The sequence below is a fragment of the Macaca fascicularis genome, chromosome 5 (genome assembly GCF_037993035.2).
Source record: "Macaca fascicularis isolate 582-1 chromosome 5, T2T-MFA8v1.1".
Taxonomy (NCBI): domain Eukaryota; kingdom Metazoa; phylum Chordata; class Mammalia; order Primates; family Cercopithecidae; genus Macaca; species Macaca fascicularis.
The window spans coordinates 40,959,258-40,980,937 of NC_088379.1; the positions used below are offsets into that span (position 1 = coordinate 40,959,258).

The 21,680-nt window shown below is 40.5% G+C and overlaps 1 protein-coding gene across 50 annotated transcripts in view; it reads left to right on the top strand.

Annotated features, from left to right (window-relative positions):
- Positions 1-21,680, top strand: part of LIMCH1 (LIM and calponin homology domains 1) — a 343,072-nt gene that overhangs the window by 256,059 nt on the left and 65,333 nt on the right. For 38 of the 50 annotated variants that reach the window (XM_074039671.1, XM_074039672.1, XM_005554772.4 and 35 more), the window contains 2 exons: positions 579-774; positions 6,434-6,686. In XM_074039671.1, the coding sequence (XP_073895772.1) occupies positions 579-774; positions 6,434-6,686 (449 nt within the window). Of the gene's footprint in view, positions 1-12; positions 210-578; positions 775-6,433; positions 6,687-7,668; positions 7,936-13,950; positions 14,254-16,730; positions 16,974-18,374; positions 18,705-19,963; positions 20,083-20,191; positions 20,301-20,762; positions 21,024-21,680 lie in introns of those variants that run through there. The other 12 variants (XM_065544947.1, XM_065544943.1, XM_065544944.1 and 9 more) reach the window with 2 other exon arrangements.

Here is a 21,680-nt window from a genome sequence, read left to right on the forward strand (position 1 = left end):
CAGCTCCCTTTCAGAGCAGGAATTTCCCTCCAAGGTAGCAGGAGATGAATGCGTGCTGCTCAAAGATTTTACACAACTGATTCTGCAGCAAAGACAAATGCTGCCTGTATTTGCCAGATAGCATAAACAGGAGCAAAAGTTGTACAGCTAAACCAGGGGCTCATCCCCAGGACAGACATGCAGTTATGGATTCCGAAAGACAAGTCAAGGTTAAGGTTTTGGTTTTTTGTTTTTGTTTTGGACTATCATTGTACTGTTGTGAATCCAAACTTTGTGATCCTTTCTTCTCATTCTTTCTCTACTTTTTTTTTTTTTTTTAAACCTAGGGAATATGAGTTATTTGGGGATTTAAAAAAAAACGTTGTGCATGATTTTCTGATTGGGAAAGTTGCAGCGAAGGAGGCTCGAGGAACAGAGTGATGACTTTTCGATGATGATTGATCCTGTAACTGGTTGCCACAACCTTTCCATTCTGATGTGATATTCAGGGGTTTTTCTTGGAGACCACTGGAGACCCATCTTCCTGATAGTGTAGGCTAGAATTATGTCTGTAACCCTTTCATTTTCTTTTTGAACAGGAGACTGATGACATTGAGAGTCCTAAACGCAGTATCCGAGACAGTGGCTACATCGACTGCTGGGATTCCGAGCGCAGCGACTCCCTCTCTCCTCCTCGCCACGGCAGAGATGATTCCTTCGACAGCCTGGATTCCTTTGGCTCCCGCTCTCGGCAGACGCCTTCACCAGATGTAGTCCTCAGGGGAAGCAGCGATGGTAGGTTGGAGTCTTAATAAACTGTCCATCTTGGAATTAAACATTTGCAGGGGCTGCACTGCGGCTGGCAGAGGGATGGGCACTGGGAAAGCAGGCTCCATATTCACCTTGCTGGAACTTAGTAATTCTCTAAACTGGCAGAAAAAAAGAAGTCTTTGAATGTTGTTTTTCATGGTCCTTAGAATTTTGGTTGGCTTTGCCAAGAGTTTATTTGAGCACTGCCTCAGTGAGCATATCTTCTATTGGAAAATGTGTTACCTCATTCCTCCCTTGGTCTCAGTGAATCAAGACACTGTGCAGACCATTAGCTCATAAAGTGTGTTGGAGGTTTATATACTCTGGGCATGAGGAAGGGAAATGTTTGAGTGAATACCACACTATATAAGTGAAAATGGATCAACTTCCAGTAAACTGGAAATGAACTGCACACACTTTGGAAAGTTCTGAAGCCTGGGATTGTGCAACTTTAATTGGCATGGTTTTTGGCAATCTGTTTGATGCTTATGATACCTGACTGGTATAGCTAGCACGATGCAGGTGGCCGTTAATGTATAGTGCACAACCCAGGCTGCCTGCTTGTTCTGAAGCTGGGATTGATTTAAACCCTGTGGGTTTTATATCACTTGGAAGAAATGATCATTTTTCTTTACAAAAATGTGTAATCATGTAACTTGATATAAACATAATGCCTATTTTTCAGAAGCTGTTTGTCTTACTTATCTTGTACCTTTGTACTTTTAGAAGGAAAGATGGTTTGGTTCTACATATTCTACATATAGAAACTTGCAGAAAATCATGAGGGCTGGTGGGAAATTTTTAAATTGTTTCCTTTTTTAATGTATTGCTTGGTTGATGCTACTATATCTAGCTAATATATCTTAAGCCTACTCTGAGATCAGAATTATATTTTGTAGCTAAAAGATCCCTTCCAGCTATAAAATTCTGTTACGAAAATACTTGACTATTTAATGTGTCCAGGATCTAAGTTAATTCCTTGGTACACAGTATCTCATTTAGTCCTCAGCTGAGATTTTAGAGATACTCACTCAGCATCTCAGTCAACACTTCCACAGAGCTGTGAGACACTACTTATTCTTACTTCACTGATGAGCCTTTGAGAAGTTAAGTAATCATCTCAACATTTACAAATTACAAAAAAATCACTGTCAGAAAGAAGTATAACAATGTTAGCTTTAAGAAGTGTGAATGCAAAATCTATGCTTTTAAGCTTAATTTACCCACACTTCTTTCTCTTTGCCTAATAGATGTTTTATTCTGGAATGACTGCAACTAATGCTTTTGTTTAGGACTTAAACTTTCCAGCAAATAGTTTAACCTCGGGGCCACATAGTATGTGACTCCTAAAGAATTCCAGGATGCATTGTGAACCTCTGGCAAAGCATTTCTAAAATGTTATATATCATCTTAAGTGCCCCCCACACTATTAGAAGTTAAATACCAAATTCACGATCTAAGTGAGCTTTAACATAACCAAAGAGTAGATTTACTTTTCTGAAGCATACCTTAACCAAACAAATGATTTCATCCATATTATTTTGATTAGTTGTTTTAAGTTATTGCATTTTCTTTATCCTGTTTTTTTCTTAACTGGTAAGGTAGATCGTTTATCATTACCAGCTTTGGGGTGTTCAAAGTTTAAACGAATCACATCTTGAAGGGTGATTGCTAATAATATACTAATATGTGTGAAGTACAATTTAGTTTGCAGCAATTAAAATTGATAAGCTAGAGTGTTTTTATGAATGTTTTCTCCATCCAAAAAACATGAAATTAGAGCTTCACAAAACACCATCCATGAAAGAGCTTCTTATACACAGATTTTACCAATCAACCCAATACCTTAAGGCTTATGTTCTTGTAAACTAATCAAGACCTAATGAGATTCTTAAAGAAAAACAACGCATTTATTAATCTGCTGTTTAAAATGTAGTATAATTTTAGCCAAATAGATGTTGGGTTTCATAAGAGTTTATGGTATGTTTTTAAATGATGCTAATTAAGAAGATTGCTGGTCCTAATAAACACTTCCAAACTTGAAAAAAACTTGTTTTTTTAAATCTTGAGAATTTATTTCCTAGGACTCACAATCAATTGGGGAATATCATACCATGAAATTCTTCAACTCTATGTTGGGCCAATATAGACATCTTTCATTTTATTATTATCCATTCCCATTAATCCATTCAATAAAGATAATCAAGGGCCATACTCATGAGAGGCATCATGATTCTGTGGTTTGGACACAGAGCTACCTGGTAGGATGCTGTAGATCCCAGGGTTGATTCAACAAATCTGTCTTGCTAGACAGGTGCCCAATTTCTCCCCCAGGATTAATAGCATCTCTTCTGAGTCCACTTAATGGGCTTCATTGAAAAGGAAATAACAAAACCCCCTACCCAGATGTTTTCAAAATTAAGAACATATTTTGTAAATATGATGCATTAGGTTAAATAAACAGTCTAATGTTTCATATCAAAGATGTGCTGAGGAAGGGAAACAAGTAATGAGAGAAATCAAAGTGCTAGAGGAAGATTAAAAAGCGAAGGGTTGGGGGTGTGTATGGCAAAGATACGTTAAAAAAAAAAAACAAAAAAAAAAACAAAAAAACCTCCAGTAACTGAGAGAGAAGTGTAGACTCATGGAAAGGAAGAATCAGACTTGGATTTAAAAAAAAAAAAAAAATCACTGGCTGGGCGCAGTGGCTCATGCCTGTAATCCCAGCACTTCAGGAGGCCAAGGTGAGCGGATCACCTGAGGTCAGGAGTTCAAGACCAGCCTGGCCAACATGGTGAAACTCTATCTCTACTAAAAATACAAAAAGTTAGCTGTGCATGGTGGTGGCCGCCTGTAATTCCAGCTACTCAGGAGGCTGAGACAGGAGAATCACTTGAACCTGGGAGGTAGAGGTTGCAGTGAGCCAAGATCACACCATTACGCTCCAGCCTGGATAACAAGAGTGAAACTCAAAACTCCGTCTCAAAAAAAAAAAAAAAAAAAAACCCAACATCATCATCTCATGCTAGATTACATTCTCCTAACCCTGGAAATCAATGGAGAAGCCACCTTAGTAAATTTCCATGTTCACAGGGAGAAGTGAAGTCAAAACTTTTGAGGTGTCAGCCTTAGATAAGAAGACTCTGACATTTCCCAAGGGTATACCGGGCCGGCCACCTCCTAGGTGCTTTATGTCATCTCATTTAATTCTTGTGACAACATGTGATTACTTGTATTATCACCTCCATGTATCCCATGAGGACCCTGAAGTATAGAAGATTTAAGTGTCCCAGGGTCACACAGCTAGTAGGTGGTAGAGCTGAAATTTCAGACCCTGGCCTCTAAATCCATAAACCTATACTTCTTTCAACTGAGCTACCCTGTCCTGGAGCATTTGCAAGGCTAACATTTCTTGAAGTGTCTTAGACATTCACCAAAGAATAATTGGGGGGAAAAATTATTTGCTTATGTTGTTAGACAACATATTTGGAGACTTTCACTCAGTATATTATAGATAATATAAATAGGTATCTGTATCTATATATGTGTGTGTATAGATACTATACACAAATAGGATTCATAGATTATAGGATTTTAGAATTGAGGGACCTGAGATAACTCTAATCCATCACTAAGCTTTCATAGTTGATTGAAGAATCATTTGCTTTATTTGTTCAACAAAGTGCAGCACTTCTTGTAATCAGTACACTTTTATCAGAGGACATTTTCCCAAGACAGGTGTGTCACAGAGGAAAGAACTTTGGAAGTCAAGAGAACAGAAAGTAGAGTTTCACAACTGTCACTAATCAGCCCTGCAGCAGAGGTTCCTAAGGTATCCCTGAGCCTCTGTTCCCACCTTTATAAAATGGGGATAGTATCAAATGGGGGAACAAATTCAAAAGTTTAGCAAGGTAAGGTAGTCTTAGTGTTTGTTTGTAAAGCAATTCACAGGGAGCTCTAAACATTTCATTATGATACTGAGACAGATATTCTTGTTTAAAGACCGGGTGGAAAGGAGCTAAATTATGAGTCAAATACTGTACTAATAAGTAGTGAAATGGTCAAAACTTCAGAAGGAGGACTGAAAGCATGTGGCATGAATAATTCATAAACTGAATATTTCATCTGCAACAATGAACAACTTGTTTATGGTCAATGCCTTTAACTTTTACAGTCTTTTAAAAGCCATTATATCATTTAACCTCCAGGGCAAATCATTTTATTCCTGTTTTACAGAAAAAGACAGTCAAGTGTGTTAGAGACAACCCTAGGAGCCCCAGCTCATTTCTAACAGATCCAGAACTATTATGACCTAAAGAGTAGCCAGCATTTGTTAAGCACTTAGTCTGCCCCAAGCACTGTACCAATAGTTTTATATGTATCTGGTTCTTCCAACAGCTATGAAGCAGGTATATTATTATCCTTGTTTTATAAATTGGGAAACTGAGGCTTAAAATGCTGATGTAACATATGTAAAGTCTCATGGCTAATGAGCAGCAGAACTCAAAAGGAAGTGGCTCTGACTTAACACCAACCTTCTCTGCCAGGCTGCTACATCTCCTGGCTCTTAGTTTAAGGCTCTTTTCTTAAGGGTAAATAGGTATATATTTTATTTGTTACCAACATAGTTGAATAATCTTGTAATGCTCTCATTGATTAATTGTTTTCAACCAGCATTGAAACAGTGGCTACTTATATGGTAGTGTTTGTTGGAATGATGGCTTCATTCTAATAGATCCTAGAAATCTAATAAGATGAGACTCAGGAAACAAGAATACCATATAATTATTGGGGCTTTTGTCCAACAAGTGGCCGATGTTGGGAATGTTGAATTCCTTTGTGTTGTCTAAAACACTCTAAGCCAAACCAACTCATTTATTCATCAGATAATCTAAGGATGCCCACTGTGTACAAAGGCAATGGCATAATAACTACAAAAACTATAAAGCCCTTATTCTCAAAGTACAAGGTAGAAAGTGTAATGTGCCAGAAGAAAAGACAAGATCATGGGGTCATAGGGTTCACAGGAAGAACAGATTGCCTCCAGCTGTGGGAACCAGGAAGCACTCCCATGCAGAGGAACAACTTGAGCCATTTCCTGGAAGCCAAACCCTTGGTATAATCCAAATTGATCACTTTTCTGAGTTTCTGTTGTTCTTCTACATCTGTGCTTCTTGATTGTAACTTAAGTTCTCTAGGTATGTTATGGGTTGGTTAAAGATGCCTCAAAGACAAAAAGCTTCATAATTTCTATTTGCTGGAGTATCTAGCATAGTGTAAGACATGCAGCAGGGGCTCAGTGAAAACTTCATTGGTTAATTTCTGTTTTCTTCTTTTGAGAGTAGCAGAATCTCAGGAGGCATATAATCCTATTGCAGATGTGTTGCTAATTGTAATTCTCAGATACAGTTAGGCTTATGTCTGTATTTTTAAATTTTGCCCTTGTCGGGTTTTTTCCCTGATTTTTTTCCTTCTTTTCCCACAGTGGAGTAATCTACATGGATCCTTTAGATTTGTTAAGTGAATGATTTAAGAAGGAATCCTCAGAACCCACACATTGAACCACATCCCTAATGCATGCTTAACATTGGGAACTTTCTGCTAGCCTAACACACTTTCTCAGCACCCATCCTGTTTTCCCCAGGGAGAGGAAGTGACTCTGAATCCGACTTGCCTCATCGGAAGCTGCCAGATGTGAAGAAGGATGACATGTCTGCACGGCGGACTTCCCATGGTGAGCCGAAATCAGTAGTGCCTTTTAACCAGTACCTCCCGAACAAAAGCAATCAGACGGCCTACGTCCCCGCGCCTCTGAGAAAGAAGAAAGCAGAGCGCGAGGAATACCGCAAGAGCTGGAGTACCGCTACCTCCCCTCTGGGTGGGGAGAGGCCCTTCAGGTAAGGCCTGAGCGCCGCTGCCCTCTTCCTGACTTGGGCATTAGTGGTTTGGGAACTGCAGCTCCTGGAATCAGGTTAAATCACCAATCAGAACTTTGATGGAAGATTACAGATGGAAGTGGGTGGGACAGATCTTTGGAGACAGCTTATCAGGAGAAAATAGAAACTTCGTGAATGCGCCTAGAACCGTGCCTGGCACACAGTAGGTACTCAGCAACTGCTTGTCTAAATAAGCAGATTTCTGAAACCAATTCTGTTGATAGGACATTGAGAGCAAATCTGTCATCCGTGTCCTTCTGCAGAGACTGCTTGACTCCCAATCCTGTCAGATTAGGCATAGAAAGATTCCTATCTTTATGCAAAAAGATATTTTAAAAATTTAGGCTTAAATTAATCTGATATAAGCTCAAATATGTGATACATGGAATATGGTTCACAATCACATATAGAAATAGTCATAATAAATGGATTTCTCATCTCTTTAGAGAAACAGTGTTTTCCTTAATCTCTGATTATGCTTTTGTATTTATTTATTTATTCATTTATACAGCAAGTATTTATTGAGCATCTACTATATGATAGGCATTGGGGACCCAATAACAAATAAGGCAGAGTCCCTGCCTTCAAGAATCTTACAATAAAATAAACTTGTCTAATAGTCCATCTGTACTATTATTTTCCATTGAATAAAGATTTTACTACAATTTTTAATTTGCTGAACAAACTAATGAATTTTACGTTTCCAGCAGAAAAGGTTTTTGCTTTTCATTATCAAGTCTGGGATAACTCTCAGTGTTGTGGGTATGATGCATTGTATAAATTAAATGGTTGCCTTGAATTTTCTTCACATTATCACATTATATTGTCTGCTATGACTTCCTTTTCTAAAGGGAAAGTAATGTCAGAATAGCGGGGAGATGACATGGGGTCTGCTCCCAGCCCAGTCTGTTAGTTTGGTAAACCGTATCATCCAACTCACTAGCTTTCCTGAAACGATAGAGGAAGAGGGGAGTGAAGTGGGGTCTGCTGGTGAAGACGACCCAGCTGGCCAAATGAATCCTGGTTGGAAGCCTTCCAATGGTGGGTGTGAATTACCCGACGGCAGTGGTAAGGAGCACCCTTCTTCAGACGGGGCTGTGGTGGCCCCAGCTCCCAAGTCTGAAGAAAAAGATGCTGTTGAGATCCAAAAGCGCAAAAGGCTAGAGCAAGCTGGAATCAAGGTCATGCCAGCAGCACAGCGCTTTGCCAGGTCAGCTCTGGGCTGAAGGCTGGCCTGACTGGCTTTCTGCATGCCTGGGGGTTTGGAATCCGTCTAGAGAGTTGGAGTTTTCATCTTATTTTTCCACTTCCCGCTTTTCCTATTGCATCACTGTTCCCTCCTCTGAGCACATAGACGATAGTCTTTGCCTTCAGGCATGTCTCTGCTAAGTACCTCCTGGGTATTTTAAATGAATGTGAAGAGTGAGCTCCTCACTGCTGGGTGTAGACCTTGTCTTCGTCATGTATTTGTGGTCAGGCATGTGTGGGCTGCAGGATTTACCTAGCAATAACATTGTATTTTTCTATTGTTTGTGGCTTGTTAATTTTCACGCTACTCCTAAATGGCTCATATCTTACTTTACACATCACTAGAAAAATAGTCTGTTTCTTTGAAATGGGGAACACTCTCTTTAGAGAGTGGCTGCCTTACAAAAATCCACTTACTTTCCTTGTCCCAAGAGAGTACTAAGTAGAATTGGGTTTATTTGACTCCTTAGTTTCTAAAGCATGTTGATTCAAAAACAAAGAATGGAGTAATTACTTCTCTTTAATTTTAACAAAGGTACTAGTATCCAGTCCTGATAGCTTCATATTACATGTGAGATGGAGACCTTCAGCAATCAGAGCCAAGGAAAACTATAGTTCTACACTCTTCTGTAATGTTTTGAGAAGCTGGTTAATTTTTTTTATAAAATAACCACAATGATCCTAACAAATAATAATGCAGCCAAAATGTATTTTACAAATCGACATTCATAATAATTTGACAGTTGAAATTCCTTTGCCACTTGCTGTTTAATTTTTTTTTTTTTTTTTTTTTTGAGATAGAGTCTCACTCTGTCACCCAAACTGGAGTGCAGTGGTGCGATCTTGGCTCACTGCAACCTCTGCTTCCAGGTTCAAGCAATTCTCGTGCCTCAGCCTCCCAAGTAGCTGGGATTACAAGCGTGTACCACCACGTCTGGCTAATTCTTGGATTTTTAGTAGAGACAGGGTTTCACCATGTTGGCCAGGCTGGTCTAAGAGGTGGCTGATATACCCATCTTCCAGAAGTGTGAGCTGAGGATCATTGATAGTGACTTGCAAAGGTGGTCACTACCAACCTGGTGACCAGATTCGGATGCTCTGACCACAGCACCACATCTTCCTCTCACACATTTTCTGTTTCTCTGTACGACTCCACATGTGGTTTTTTATGTGGTCCAGGTCTTAATTAAAATATCCAGTGTTGAGTTACATAAATTTAATTCTAGAGTACCTTTGTATTAAAAAAAAAAAAAAACTAAGGATATACTTCCTCCTTGTGTGTGGTATATTACAGATAATCATGCATATTCTAAACATGTATGTGCTTCTAGAATATTCTAACATAAAATTGTGCTTATGTTACAAAAAGCTCTCTGAGTTTATTAAATAATAAAGAGTAATATAATAAAATCTTTTTTAAAAATCCAGATTTTTTAAAGTTTTGATACAGAGACCTTATCAGACACATTTTTTTTCTGCATCCCTTGAGCATCCCATATCCCATGTACCAGAGACCGGACTAGATGCTGAGAAGACAAAAATAATAATAGTGAGGGGAATAATATCTCCTCACTAGGTACCATTTTTCAGACCTCTCCCACTTCTGCCTTTAAGGACATAGTAGTAGGTAATAAGTGATACAGATAAGAATATGAACTTACGTGAAATTTTAATCTTCCTGTCTCTGACACACATTTTTCGTTTATATCACATGTGTAAAGTCTTTAAGCTAGTGTTTACCAAGGATACCATCATCCTTAGAGTATCTAAAATAGCAGGGGGAGAAGAGGGGGAGCTGCGTTAAACTAATTCAGCACACTCAGGAATAATGGTCATGTAGAGAAGAGAAGTGGGGCAAAGACTGGGAAGTCCATACACGTACTGTGCCACTTCAGTAACTGGGACGTTTATTTTATTAAAAACTTTGAACTCTTTTATGACAATTCCCATTCGCTGTACAAACATCAAATCATAGTTTAAAAATGTAATTCTAATGAATATATATTATCTTTGTTTATTTCACTTCCATTCACGTTTCCTGTTATCTGGCTTAATTTTAACCTATTTCATTCAAGTTAGCTCTCATATGCAGAAATTTGCAGGTCAGTTAATGTCATTGCCTCAGATCTTCTGACTTAGCATTTAAAATTGGGCTCTGGATAATTATGCATATTCTCAGAGAATGTTCCCAATAGCAACACAACACAGCTGCTCCAAACACCCAGAATTCATTTGTTAGGCAGATTTTTCAGCTGCCAGCCAGCTCCCTCATAAAGGTTTTACACATAGCATGCCACCAGCCTGGCATGTCTACGTCTTTGTCACTTACTTTTTTGCATGCCACAAGAGTTGAGAGTCATTCTAAGTTTATCCACATTTGGGATCCTGCTTTTAATGTGGCAGAAAGTAGCTTAACTGGAATGAAGTATCATGAAGAAGAAAAGGACTCTTGGTGTCTGAAAAATAGGAATTTAAATCATTGAAAAACACTGATACCTCTCAAGGCATTTTAATCTCAGTGTTCTGTCTTTGACATCCAGATGAATTCTGGCCAGCACGTCTCTGCACCCAACAAGAGGACCACTTGTTGTGGCCCATTTCTCAGCTGAGAAATGTTTGTAGAGATGAATGAGATAATAGAGCCATATCCGAGGGGAGGAGCATATAGATGAACAACAAAGCTTTCTTTTGTAGACTGTTTTTTGTTTGCTTGTTTCCCAAGTATTCTTAAACACCTTGCTAGGCTGGGTGCGGTGGCCCAAACCTGTAATCCCAGCATTTTGGGAGGCTGAGGTGGGCAGATCACTTGAGGTCAGGAGTTCGAGACCAGCCTGGCCAACATAGTGAAACCCTGTCTCTACTAAAAATACAAGAAATTAGCCAGGCATGGTGGCATTTGCCTGTAATCCCAGCTACTTTGGAGGCTGAGGCAAGAAAATTGCTTGAACCCGGGAGGCAGAGGTTGCAGTGAGCCGAGATCGCATCACTGCACTCCAGCCTGGGCAACAGAGCGAGACTCGTATTATCTTTAAGACAATATACAAACGGGAGCAAAGGCGCATGTTATTTCATTTTCACATGAGGTCAAAAACCTAGAAGTCCCAAGCTTCCTGTCAAACAATATATTAGCAGTATCTTAGCATCAAGAGACGGAAAGTAGGACTTCTTAATAAATGTGTGGAGTTTAATATTTATTAGAGTTTCCACTGAAGGGAAGAAGTATATAAATTACTTTTTCTTCTATTTTATTTTATGGTTGCGCTAACTTAATTATCCCCCAAATATCAGAGTCTGCCAAAGAAGCCAAGATTTCTGTTTTTAAGAGGATAAAATAAGAACCAAGATGCACTTCCCCTGAATTAAAATGCCATAGAGATTTGAGTTCTTTTACTTGGTGTTTCCCACTGGAGAAGTAAACTTTTTTTTGAACTGAATTATAGGTTTCATGTGATTGTACTTCTTTTCTAATTGTTTTCATATGTTTCAGCACTCAGTGCTTGCTTTCTGCTAGTCTGTGGATCTTCTCAACCACGTAGTAATTAATTACAGAGGGGAAAACTAGGCGGGGGGCAGGGTGGGGGGTGTAAAAAAACCTCCGAGGAACAATAGACATTTTAGAAATCTTTAGAGGAAGAGCAGATGCAGCTAAGTGCCAGACATGGATTCCTCTACAGTCCTCCTTACCAGATGCCGGTTCACCATGGCTGCTGAACAGATCCTCGGGTATCGGGGACCAGCCAGGCACGTAACTTGCACGAACCTTTGTGACTCTGGATGTATTAGGGTGGTGCACAAGTAATTGTGGGTTTGCCATTTTTAAAGGCAAAAACCGCAATTACTTGTGCACTGACCAAACAGCTGCCCTGATTGGAGATGGGGTGAACAGGGAGGTTTCCAGTGTCACCCAGAACATTCCCAGGGGGACTAAGAGGCTTTTTTGGAGAGCAGAGTTTCCTTCATTGGAACACACTAGCTACCAATCTAAGCTGGTTGCTTATGCATTGCCAAGTAAAACTGGGTGAAAGAAAACGCCAGCTCTTCCTTAGTTTAAATCATTATCTCATTCATTTTGAAATATGTAAGCCTCAGAAACGTTGAGACAAGAGCTTTTCTTCTCCCTCACCTGCTTTGGACCCATAATCTCTCCTACCAAGATAGCTAGCCTGCCTTTCTTTAGGTAAGGCTGTGCAGGATCGCCAGTTGGAGGCAGGGCTTGGCATTTCTCATTTCACATTGTGCTGTATTCCTTCCACATGAAACAGTGAGCTGTGCCCCCAAAGCAACTCCTTCTTCCCAAAGCTACTCATCTATGAGTGACTTGGATGAAATAAAAGTGCCAAACCTCCTCATGAATATAAATCCAGACAGCCTGGGCCTGCCTCTTGAGTATACTTCAATTAATTTACCTGAGTTCAGATGGCTTGAATTAGAGACCTTAATATTCTGTTCTGCAAAGGGGGCATCATAATTCCTATTTTGCAGGGTTGTCATGAAAATTAGTGTATCTGGAATGTTCTAGCTACTAAGAGTTGTAGTTATTGAAAAATAAAGTAAAACAGACCCAAGTTTCACAAAAGACTGCTCTTAAGGTCCTTCAAAGAAAAAAAAAAAAGCACATTATAAAAGTCATTTAAATATTTTGATACCTAGATGCCTGTGAATACAATCCTACATATCTACCTTATACATATTATTTATTATTTCAAGGCCAACAGGGCCAGCTCAAAACTTGTATCATTATGTTTTGCTCTCCATGAATCTGCCTTGAAGCTCTGAACTTAAAAGACTCAAGCAATTAGTGGAAAATCAGTCACTGTGACAATTTTTCAAGTGGGTGGGGAGTGTCTTCAGATAGCCAATGGTATGAAAACTTTCTTCACCCTCTTTTTTTTTATCTATTTTTTTAAGTCCACATATCTAAATTGAGATCCTTTGAAATGAGTCTTGCCACACTGGGCATTTAGCCTAAAAATAAACACCCAAGGGAATTTGCAGCCTGGCTGGGTTCACAAGATGCACAAGGGACCAGATTCTCCCTGCTCAAATTGGCATCGCAAATTGGCAGGGCCATTTGCATAAACATGAATATTTTATTCCAAAAAATCTGCCCAAGCTTGGGGAGGTTGGAGCCCAGGACTGTTTGGTTTGTCCAAAAGTGGAAAGAATGTTGCTCTTGGACTTCAGGGGTTCAAGCAGAAGATCTGCTCCTAAATTAGGGTATGAGAGCTCTGATTGCACTGCTGCATTCCAGCCTGGGTGACAGAACAAGACCCTGTCTCTTGAAAAAAAGAAAAAGAAGAGTTGGGAGATGGAGAGACAGGAGGATGGAAGAGGGAAGAAAGGGTTGCTGATGGAAAGGTGCAGGGTACGATAAGCTTCCTGGCAGTGGAGGACCACGGGAATGGAATAGTTTAAGACCATCCTATGAGTGGTCGTAAACTATCCCAGATGTTTCAGGTTAGCTCAGCCCTGAAGAAAGAATTCCTTACATTTTGTAATCTGTTACACATTCTAGGTGTGGTGTCACACAGCTGCATTCATTTGTTTTCCCCCAAATCAGTTTCTTGGTGGCTCAATTTTCTGCCCTGTCAGTCAAAAACAAATTAAGTGTCTACTGGGTACTAATGTGCTAAAGAAAAAAGAACAGTAACAAAAAGCTTCCCATTTTTCCCCAAGTTCATGCAAAGAATCTGCACTGTCCCTTTCAGAGCCATTTAGGATCCTGCTTTTCTATTGCTGATGGAAGCCCTGAAAATTAAATGAATTTTTAGTATTGCTAGTGTCTGGCTAAATTCAAGGTTTTAAAACCCACCCTAACTATGCTGCAACTCTGGACTGAAATAATGAACAGATGCCATTTGAACTAACAATATCGAGAAGACTTTTCACTAACAACACAGTTGTCTGTCTAGAGACGGGGATTTAATTTTTTTTTGTCTGATCACATGTGGAGTCCCATTTAATTTTCCCCTATCAGTCAAAAACAGTTAAGTGAAGACAAAGAAGCTATTCGTGATATTGTCCTTCGCAAAGAAAACTCTTTCCTGACCCACCAACATGGCAACAATTCAGAGGCAGAAGGTGAAGTTGTGTGTCGACTGCCTGATCTTGAGAAGGATGACTTTGCTGCAAGGAGAGCAAGGATGAACCAAACCAAGCCAATGGTGCCATTAAATCAACTCCTCTATGGCCCTTATCCAAAGAAAGGGGCAGAGAAATCAGATGGCAGCAAACAGCTCTCAAAGGGAATCTCAAAAAAAAGAAGTCTAGAATATAAAAGGTGTGCGTGGTGTGTATGTGTGTGTGTCTATGAAAGAGAGAGGGAGAGAGGACATAATTAAGTGAAGTCAATTTGTATTGTACCCCTTCCAGTTCCTCTTTCCAGCCCCTCAATTATATGTACTTTGTAATGGGGGTTTATTTTGAAGCGGAACTTTAGGTATTCAATCTCCGCTAAATGCAGATGGCAGACGGTAGAGTGTCCATGTCCAAAATAGGGCTGAATTTGCCAAAGAAACATTGAATTCCAGTGTGTAGATGTGCTGAATCAGGACTCATCACCACATATGGGTGTTGGTGTCATCAGTTGGCATTATTAGCAAAAATAGACATGTACTATTGTCTATCAGAGAACAGCCACCTCTCACAGCTGCTCCAGTCCATTCAAAGGAAGCAGAAAAGTGCTAAAAGCGCTTCTCTCTTATTGGCTCCGTTTAGATGTTGGAAGGAAGAAAAATGAGCCTTGTTCTTTCTTCTCTCACACCAGCAGCATAACCCAGACAAATGATAATGGATATTTCCAATCAAAAACACTTCTCAAACTCATAATGTACTTCTATATGTTCTGTCATAGAAATTGTTTTCAGGCCAGTTTCCTTCTGCCAACATTTTCCCCGTCCTCTTAATACATGTTGGAGTGAACTGGGGAAAGGAAAATTATAGTAAGATGGAATTTGACCAGTGATTTTTGTCCTAAGAGGGAGATATGATTTCATTTAGGGTGCCCACTTGCTGAATTTCATCCTGCAGAGTTAGTCATTCGTGTATTTTTCCTTATATCAAAATCAGCTAGAGTTAGCATCTACATTATTGAATTGTCATCTTTTTGCCCATCACTTTAGAGTTTTTTAAGCCTGTTGAACTTAGTATATAATTATTTCGGCTGTGCTTTAGACAATTAAAATCGTTCTTTGGGCAGAGTTGTTGAGCTCAGTGGAGTAGTTGATCTTTTTTATTTTTCTTAGGAAGTACCAGATACAAAAACCCATGAGAGATTCCTGGATATAGAACAGGGATTAGATAAGAGAAAATCTGGCATCATTTCTTTACAGGACACATTACAGCTTCAGGAGGCCCTTGGTCTTTGCCATTGCAGTTGGCAGGCCTTGTAACAAACGATTTTTGGAGGGCCTTGTGGGAGGGATCAGTTGTGCAAGTGAAACAAAGACTTTTGGATAACTGACTAACATCAAGGCATATTGATGGCAATCAGCAATTTGAGTCAGGAAAAGGACTAACCTTTGTGTCTCCCTTTTTTCCTTTCTCTTCCATGTAATTTTAATTCCTGATATTTCCAGCTACATTTGTCTGTTGTCACCTGACTCTGTGTTTGTGGACACAGTTCTGGGTCTGAAGCAGCCCTTGACCTCTCTAGATAGCATCAAAGAACTTATTTAAAAAAAAAAAAAAAAGAAAAAAAAAAGGTCCCTAGTGCCTCTTTGCTATGCCATTCCTTGATCTCCTTCCTCAAACTAAGAAAATTCTGTAGCCTTTCTATTTTTGTGGGCTCTGCAAGCATGCCAAATCATCGAGGTAACAAAAGACTACCTCTTGATTTTCCAGCTTGAATGATATATTTTGTGGGAAAATTAATAGGCTCTATTTATGTATTTTTTGAGATTGTTCTATCTCAAGAAGGATATTTAGTTAGAAATAGACTTTTAATGGAATATTTATATATATAAATGCCACAGCTTTGGTTTAAATCACAGTTTTGTCAACATTAGCCAGATAATGTTCACTTCATAGGAGAACAATTGAAAATATCAATTTTAGCATCAATAAAGGTGAACGGTTATTAACACAAGAAACAAGTGGGTATTGACCCTGTCAATCCAGGTAAAGAAGAATACCCTCTGCTTTTCAAGTTTGCCTTAGCCAAACCTGACTAATGCCATGAAGCAGACGGTGAGTTTAAACGTTGAAACTTTATGTTCAGATTTGACTTAGATGTACTTTCTGGCAGCTGTGGGTTTAGGTTTGAGATATTTAATATGTGAATAACGTTCCAGCTATCTCCAAACTAATCCTAGAATTTGGATCATGCAGAGCTCATTACGAACATTTTACTAGTGCAGTAAAAAACATTCCAAGAGGGCTAAGGGATTCAATCAGAAAACCTGAATTCATTACAGTAACTTGAATAGTGTGGGAATTGGGCATCATTACCATCCAACCAAAATCTCATTACCATTAGTAATCTTTCAGCAGGCATGGCTTCTCTTCCTAAACTGTAGTTGAGACTATCATCTGGAAGAGGGGAAGAAACCTCTGTCTCATTCAGAATTATAATAAGGGTGATATAGATGAAAGTCATCACAGCTCCCATTGATTCCATTTTTGAGAAAGGGAAAAGCGTTTCCATCATTTTGTTCTGTCCTCAGCCTGTGAGTTTCCATGCTTGACATTCTCTTTGTCTGCTCCCCTTCCTTGAACTTGGTTTTTCCATTGGTGTGGGGGCCTGGATCGAATGGACAGAAACCAGGGCCACACAGAAGAGATGAAGTCGATAGTGACCTGTAACATGAGGGCTCAGGAAAGTGAACCTGTGGAAGGAGGACTCAGGAAGGTGCCAGATCGTCACAAGGATGACCTGGCCCAGCGGAGAATTCAGGGCAGCCTTGCCCCTCACCGTGAGCCCCCGAGCTTCATTACACTCTCCAACATAACAGAAGCCGACTTGGAGACGTGGGAGAGACTCAAAGTGTCAGGAAAAGCGAGGTGTGTCATGTTTCCCCCTAGCAGTCACGGTATTTCATTTTGAAGGCATTAAATGCTTATCTTTGTGTCTTTTTTTTTTTTTTCTGTCAGGGTCTTGCTCTGTTGCCCAGGCTGGAATACAGTGGCTTGATCACAGCTCACTGTACCCTCGATTCCTGGGCTCAAGCAGTCCTCTGCCTCAGCCTCTTGAGTAGCTGGCACTACAGGCCCATGCCACCATGCCTGGTCAATCTTTTGATTTTTTGTAGAGACAAGGTCTCACTATGCTGCCCATGCTGATCTTGAACTCCTGGGCTCAAGGGATCCTCCCACCTCAGCTTCTGAAAGTCTTGGGATTACAGGCATGAGCCATGGCACCTGGCCAAAATTTTAATTAATTAATTTTTTTTTTTAAATAGAGATGGGGTCTTGCTATGTTGCTCAGGCTGGTCTTGAACACCTAGGGCTCCTAGGGGTTAAGTGATCCTTCCATATCAGCCTCCCAAAGTGCTGAGATTACAGGCATGAGCCACCGTGCAGACCCCTTGTATCATTTCTTATTTTGATGGCTTGAAAAAGTGCCTCTCACATCACAGAGCTCCTGGAGCTCAGCATATTCAGCATGAGGTGAATTTATTAATACCAAAAGTTACAAACCACATGGAGAGAAAACATTCTCTTTTTAACCCAGCCACCTTTCCAAGAATGGTTATTTATTTTGATAGACTTGTTTACTGTAAATAATTTAAACTTGACTTTCAAATAATTTTAATTATTCCACAGTACCTAAGATTTTCTTATGCCCTTATTTATGATGTTAGAGATGTTAGAATTGATGTTTTAAAAGCTGTGGAAGCTTAAAGACAAGGTAATGATCATTTCTAGGCAAGACAATGATCATTTCTTCATTTGAGTGTTAATGAAAAAGCAGTTCTGCTCTAGCCTTAAAAATATTTTTCATATAGTCTTCCCTCGGTATCTGTGCTTGATTCCAGAATTCCCCTTGGATACCAAAATTCTTAGAGGCTCAAGTCCCCTATATGAAATGATATAGTATTTGCATATAACCTGTGCACATCCTCCCATATACTTTAAATTATCTGTAGATTACTGATAATAGCTACATTAACATAAGCATACCTTATACATGTATACCTAACACAGTGCTTTCACATCACTTTATTCATGTGGATTCAATGTAGTACTTAGTGCACGGCAAATTCAAGTTTTGCTTTTTGAAAATTTGTGGAATTTTTTTCTCCCAAATAATTTCCATTGAGGTTGGTTGAATCCTGTCAGTGGGATGCTGAACTCACTGATAGGGAGGGCCAACTACTTCTAGTTGCTTTTTTTTTTTTTCCCCCAAACATCTTATTGCTTTGTACTTAGACATTTTTAGAACGTATTTCTGGTTTTGACTAGGGATGGAGATGTTCAGCACATCTGTGCTTCTGAGCCTTCCCCAGAAATTAAAGCAGAAACTGCCATTCATGATGACTTTGCCAACCGCAAAGCAAGGGCCTCTAAGAAAGCTTCCAGCCCCAGGCAAAAGTTTGTGCGCTTTGGGCCAGTGACGGAGATAGATCAGCAGAAATGGAAGCGGCTTAGCATTGGCAAGGCTGGGCCTAGAGAGGATGAAGAAAAAGTCATCTGTCGTGGCAGCAAGATTCAAACGGGCTCTGTGTCTCCTGTCTCAGCGGCCACTTCCAGCTTAAAGGGGCACCAAATGCTTAATCCACAAAATGACTGCAGGTATTTTTTGCCATACATGTGCAAGGATAGCTGCATGGGAGTCGCTGCCGCTTTTAGAGTTTGCTGAAGTATGTTATACAAACCCCTAGAGATGACATAGTTTTAACAGAGTGTGTATAGCAGAGAAGTAAGGTTAGTGGGTCCGCCTGGGGGGGACATGTGTGTGAAGTTAAATGGCAGGCATCCATTTTGATTCTGTTATCACCAGAATCGCTGCCTGGGAATGCCAATAATCTTGGCAAATGACCCTTTTTCCCTCAGCTGCATCCAGTACTATTTTATTAGTTGAAAATACTGAATGAGCTAAATGGAATGTTTTAATGATATCACTAGGGTTTCCTGGGGTTACATATAACCTTTCTCTTTCCTATCCCTTAGAGAGAGGAAGAAAAAGTTATTAGTATCATGAGTTCACGTTTTGGACATCTAAGTAGACGTATTAAAAAAGTAAAGGTCTCCTTCCTCTCCCACTTTTTAAAATTATATAATAAATCAGAAGTCTTAAAAATCTCCTCTTTGGGAGTTTCTGTAAGTCAAGACTTTCCTTGGATGAATCGCCATCCAAATGTGTGAGGGAAGAACACCTTATAGGCCTGTCCCAGTTCTTATCCTCCCTGGAGGCCCCCCAGTTTTGAGTTCCCAAGCCCTCTTTTAGGGATTTGGTTCTGTGGGCTGGTAGGAAGCACATACAGGACACGTGTAAAACTGGATTGCCCTGGGAACCTCCATTCCCTCTGTGCGGCACGAGCAAAGTGAGGCTCTCCGTAGCAGGAGGAAGTGTTCATAGCATTCTTCTTTATACCTTGCCCTTGAAATCCAAAGGAAATGATGGGTGGCCTATGACCTTTAGAAGGGTTTCTTTGGTTCCAGACTTGGGGTGACACCATAGAAGAGAGAAGGCTATAAACACCCAAAATAAAGAGTTGAGGTTTCAGAGGATAGTGGGGATCTGAGGTGGGGAGAAGGGGGTAGGAAATTAATAAGAAATACATCCTCGAGGCCTTGAATCCTGAGAGGCCCATCATTCAGTCTTCTGGTGACAAAGTCACGCCAGCCTTGTTTGACCTTCATAGGCCCTAGCCAGAGTTCACATTCCATTATCTCAATCTGATTATCTCACCCTTACTAACCAGCCTTACGAATGAGAGCAGCCACATTCTTCTCTTATTAATCTTTCAGTCCCAAGGACTTTCATTGTCTTCTTTTGTAACCCTTGTTCCTCTCCTCTCTTGCCACCAATGCTACTTGATCGTCTGCAGAACAGTGAATTCTGGCCAAGGTGACTATTACAGAAGGGCCTCGTGGCTGGCTCCCGTGCCGGAGTCTCAGGAAGAGTGGGTCTGCGGTCTGGGCGAGTGCTCGAGGGGGATAGAGGAAGGTGAGGAGCAGTTTTTCCTGCCTTCCCGGGAGGTGAAGGAGGACAGGTGGGGTCAGGGCCTCTGGTGTGAATTCTTTCCTAGGAGTGAAACTGTCCTCTCTGGCTTTAGTTACATCCAAACAGCTGCCACAGGATGGCAAAGAAGAAACGGAAAGCGCTCCAAGAGATTCTGAGAGACTGTCAAAGGCAGGAAGATCAGAGGAGAGCAGCCAGCCACTGTGAGCATCTTGCCTGCGCTCCGCTCCGTGGTGTGTTGCCCCTGCTGTGTGTGGCTGTCGTGTTCCCAAAAACACAGCTTAAAGTCACAGTCTGCACTTGGCGACTGATAGAGCGTGGAGTAAAGTGAATAAAAGAGTGTGCTCATCCCAAGATCAGAGTTCTGCTTCTGGTGCCCGCTCTGGGTAGAAATTTTAGCCTTTGCATGTGGCTGAGTACTGGCCAAATTTCATTCTCAGGACTCATGAAAACCAGAAAGGGACCCCTATTCCTGTGTGAGTACCAGCTGCATGACAGAGGGTCGCAGTATTCAAAAGGGAGATTTCCTGCTCAGCTGCTCTGTGTGCTGCTGCCTCCAGGGATGCTGGCTTCTTCTGTCTTGAATTAACGCCAGTGAGTGATGCTACTGAAAATATCTTTAGCAGTAAGTGGCCTTTGACTGGCTGGACTGAATGTTGCCCTAGGGCGTGTCCTCTGGCCTCTGAGGGTGAGGCCTCAGGGACAGAAGAGAAGTTGGAGAAGATGATAGCTCCTGCCTGGGGTGGCAGTGGACTGAAAGGTCAGCGAAAGTTGGATGATTCACGAAAAGACGACATGATGGCCAGGAGAACTGGGATGTCCCTTAGACACACTGGATCCAACCCAAACCAGTTCCTTCCAGTTCCATTTGCAAAGCAACAGGATGCGGAAGAATCTTCCAAGGGTCCACCCATGAAAGATCAGAGGTCAGAAGGTTATTCTGTGCTCTTGTGACTGTTTCTCCAGTCTGAGCTTTCAGTGTGTTCTTAATGCATTATGGCACTTCAGTGCCACTTACCTGCCGTTGCTAGCAGAAACAGAATGATTAAAATTGGCCTCATCTGCCAAGAATTTTTTCCTCTTTTTGCATGTAAGCAGGTGCAATTCAGTGGTGAATTTACCTGTTAAACATTTTTTTCTGACTCTGGTGGACTGAATAAATGGGAAATTATTTTATTTCTTTCTAGCTCACATAGTTGGGTAAAAGGGTTGAACTTCTTTCTGATTTGCTTGATTTCACTGTGATTCCAGGTCCAAAGATGATTAATACATTTATAAAAGTTGTAATTATATTAATTTTTCCACATTAGCCAACACTCATTGCCTTCTGGAGGTAGGATTTCTATTCCATGCTCTGACTTGACTTAGAGTCAACCATGACTTGATGACGAGTAAGGAAATAATTATCCTGGGGTTCCTGTTCCAGTTTAGGGTCCTATATGTTAAAGCCTCTCTTGCCATTTCATAAAAGTGATACATTTTTGTTAAATGTGTGGTCAGCCTACCAATGTAGGGCAAAGAAGTGAGGAGAGCTTTGCATAATTTATAAGCTCACCATAAAATAGGAAGCAATGGAGTTCTGC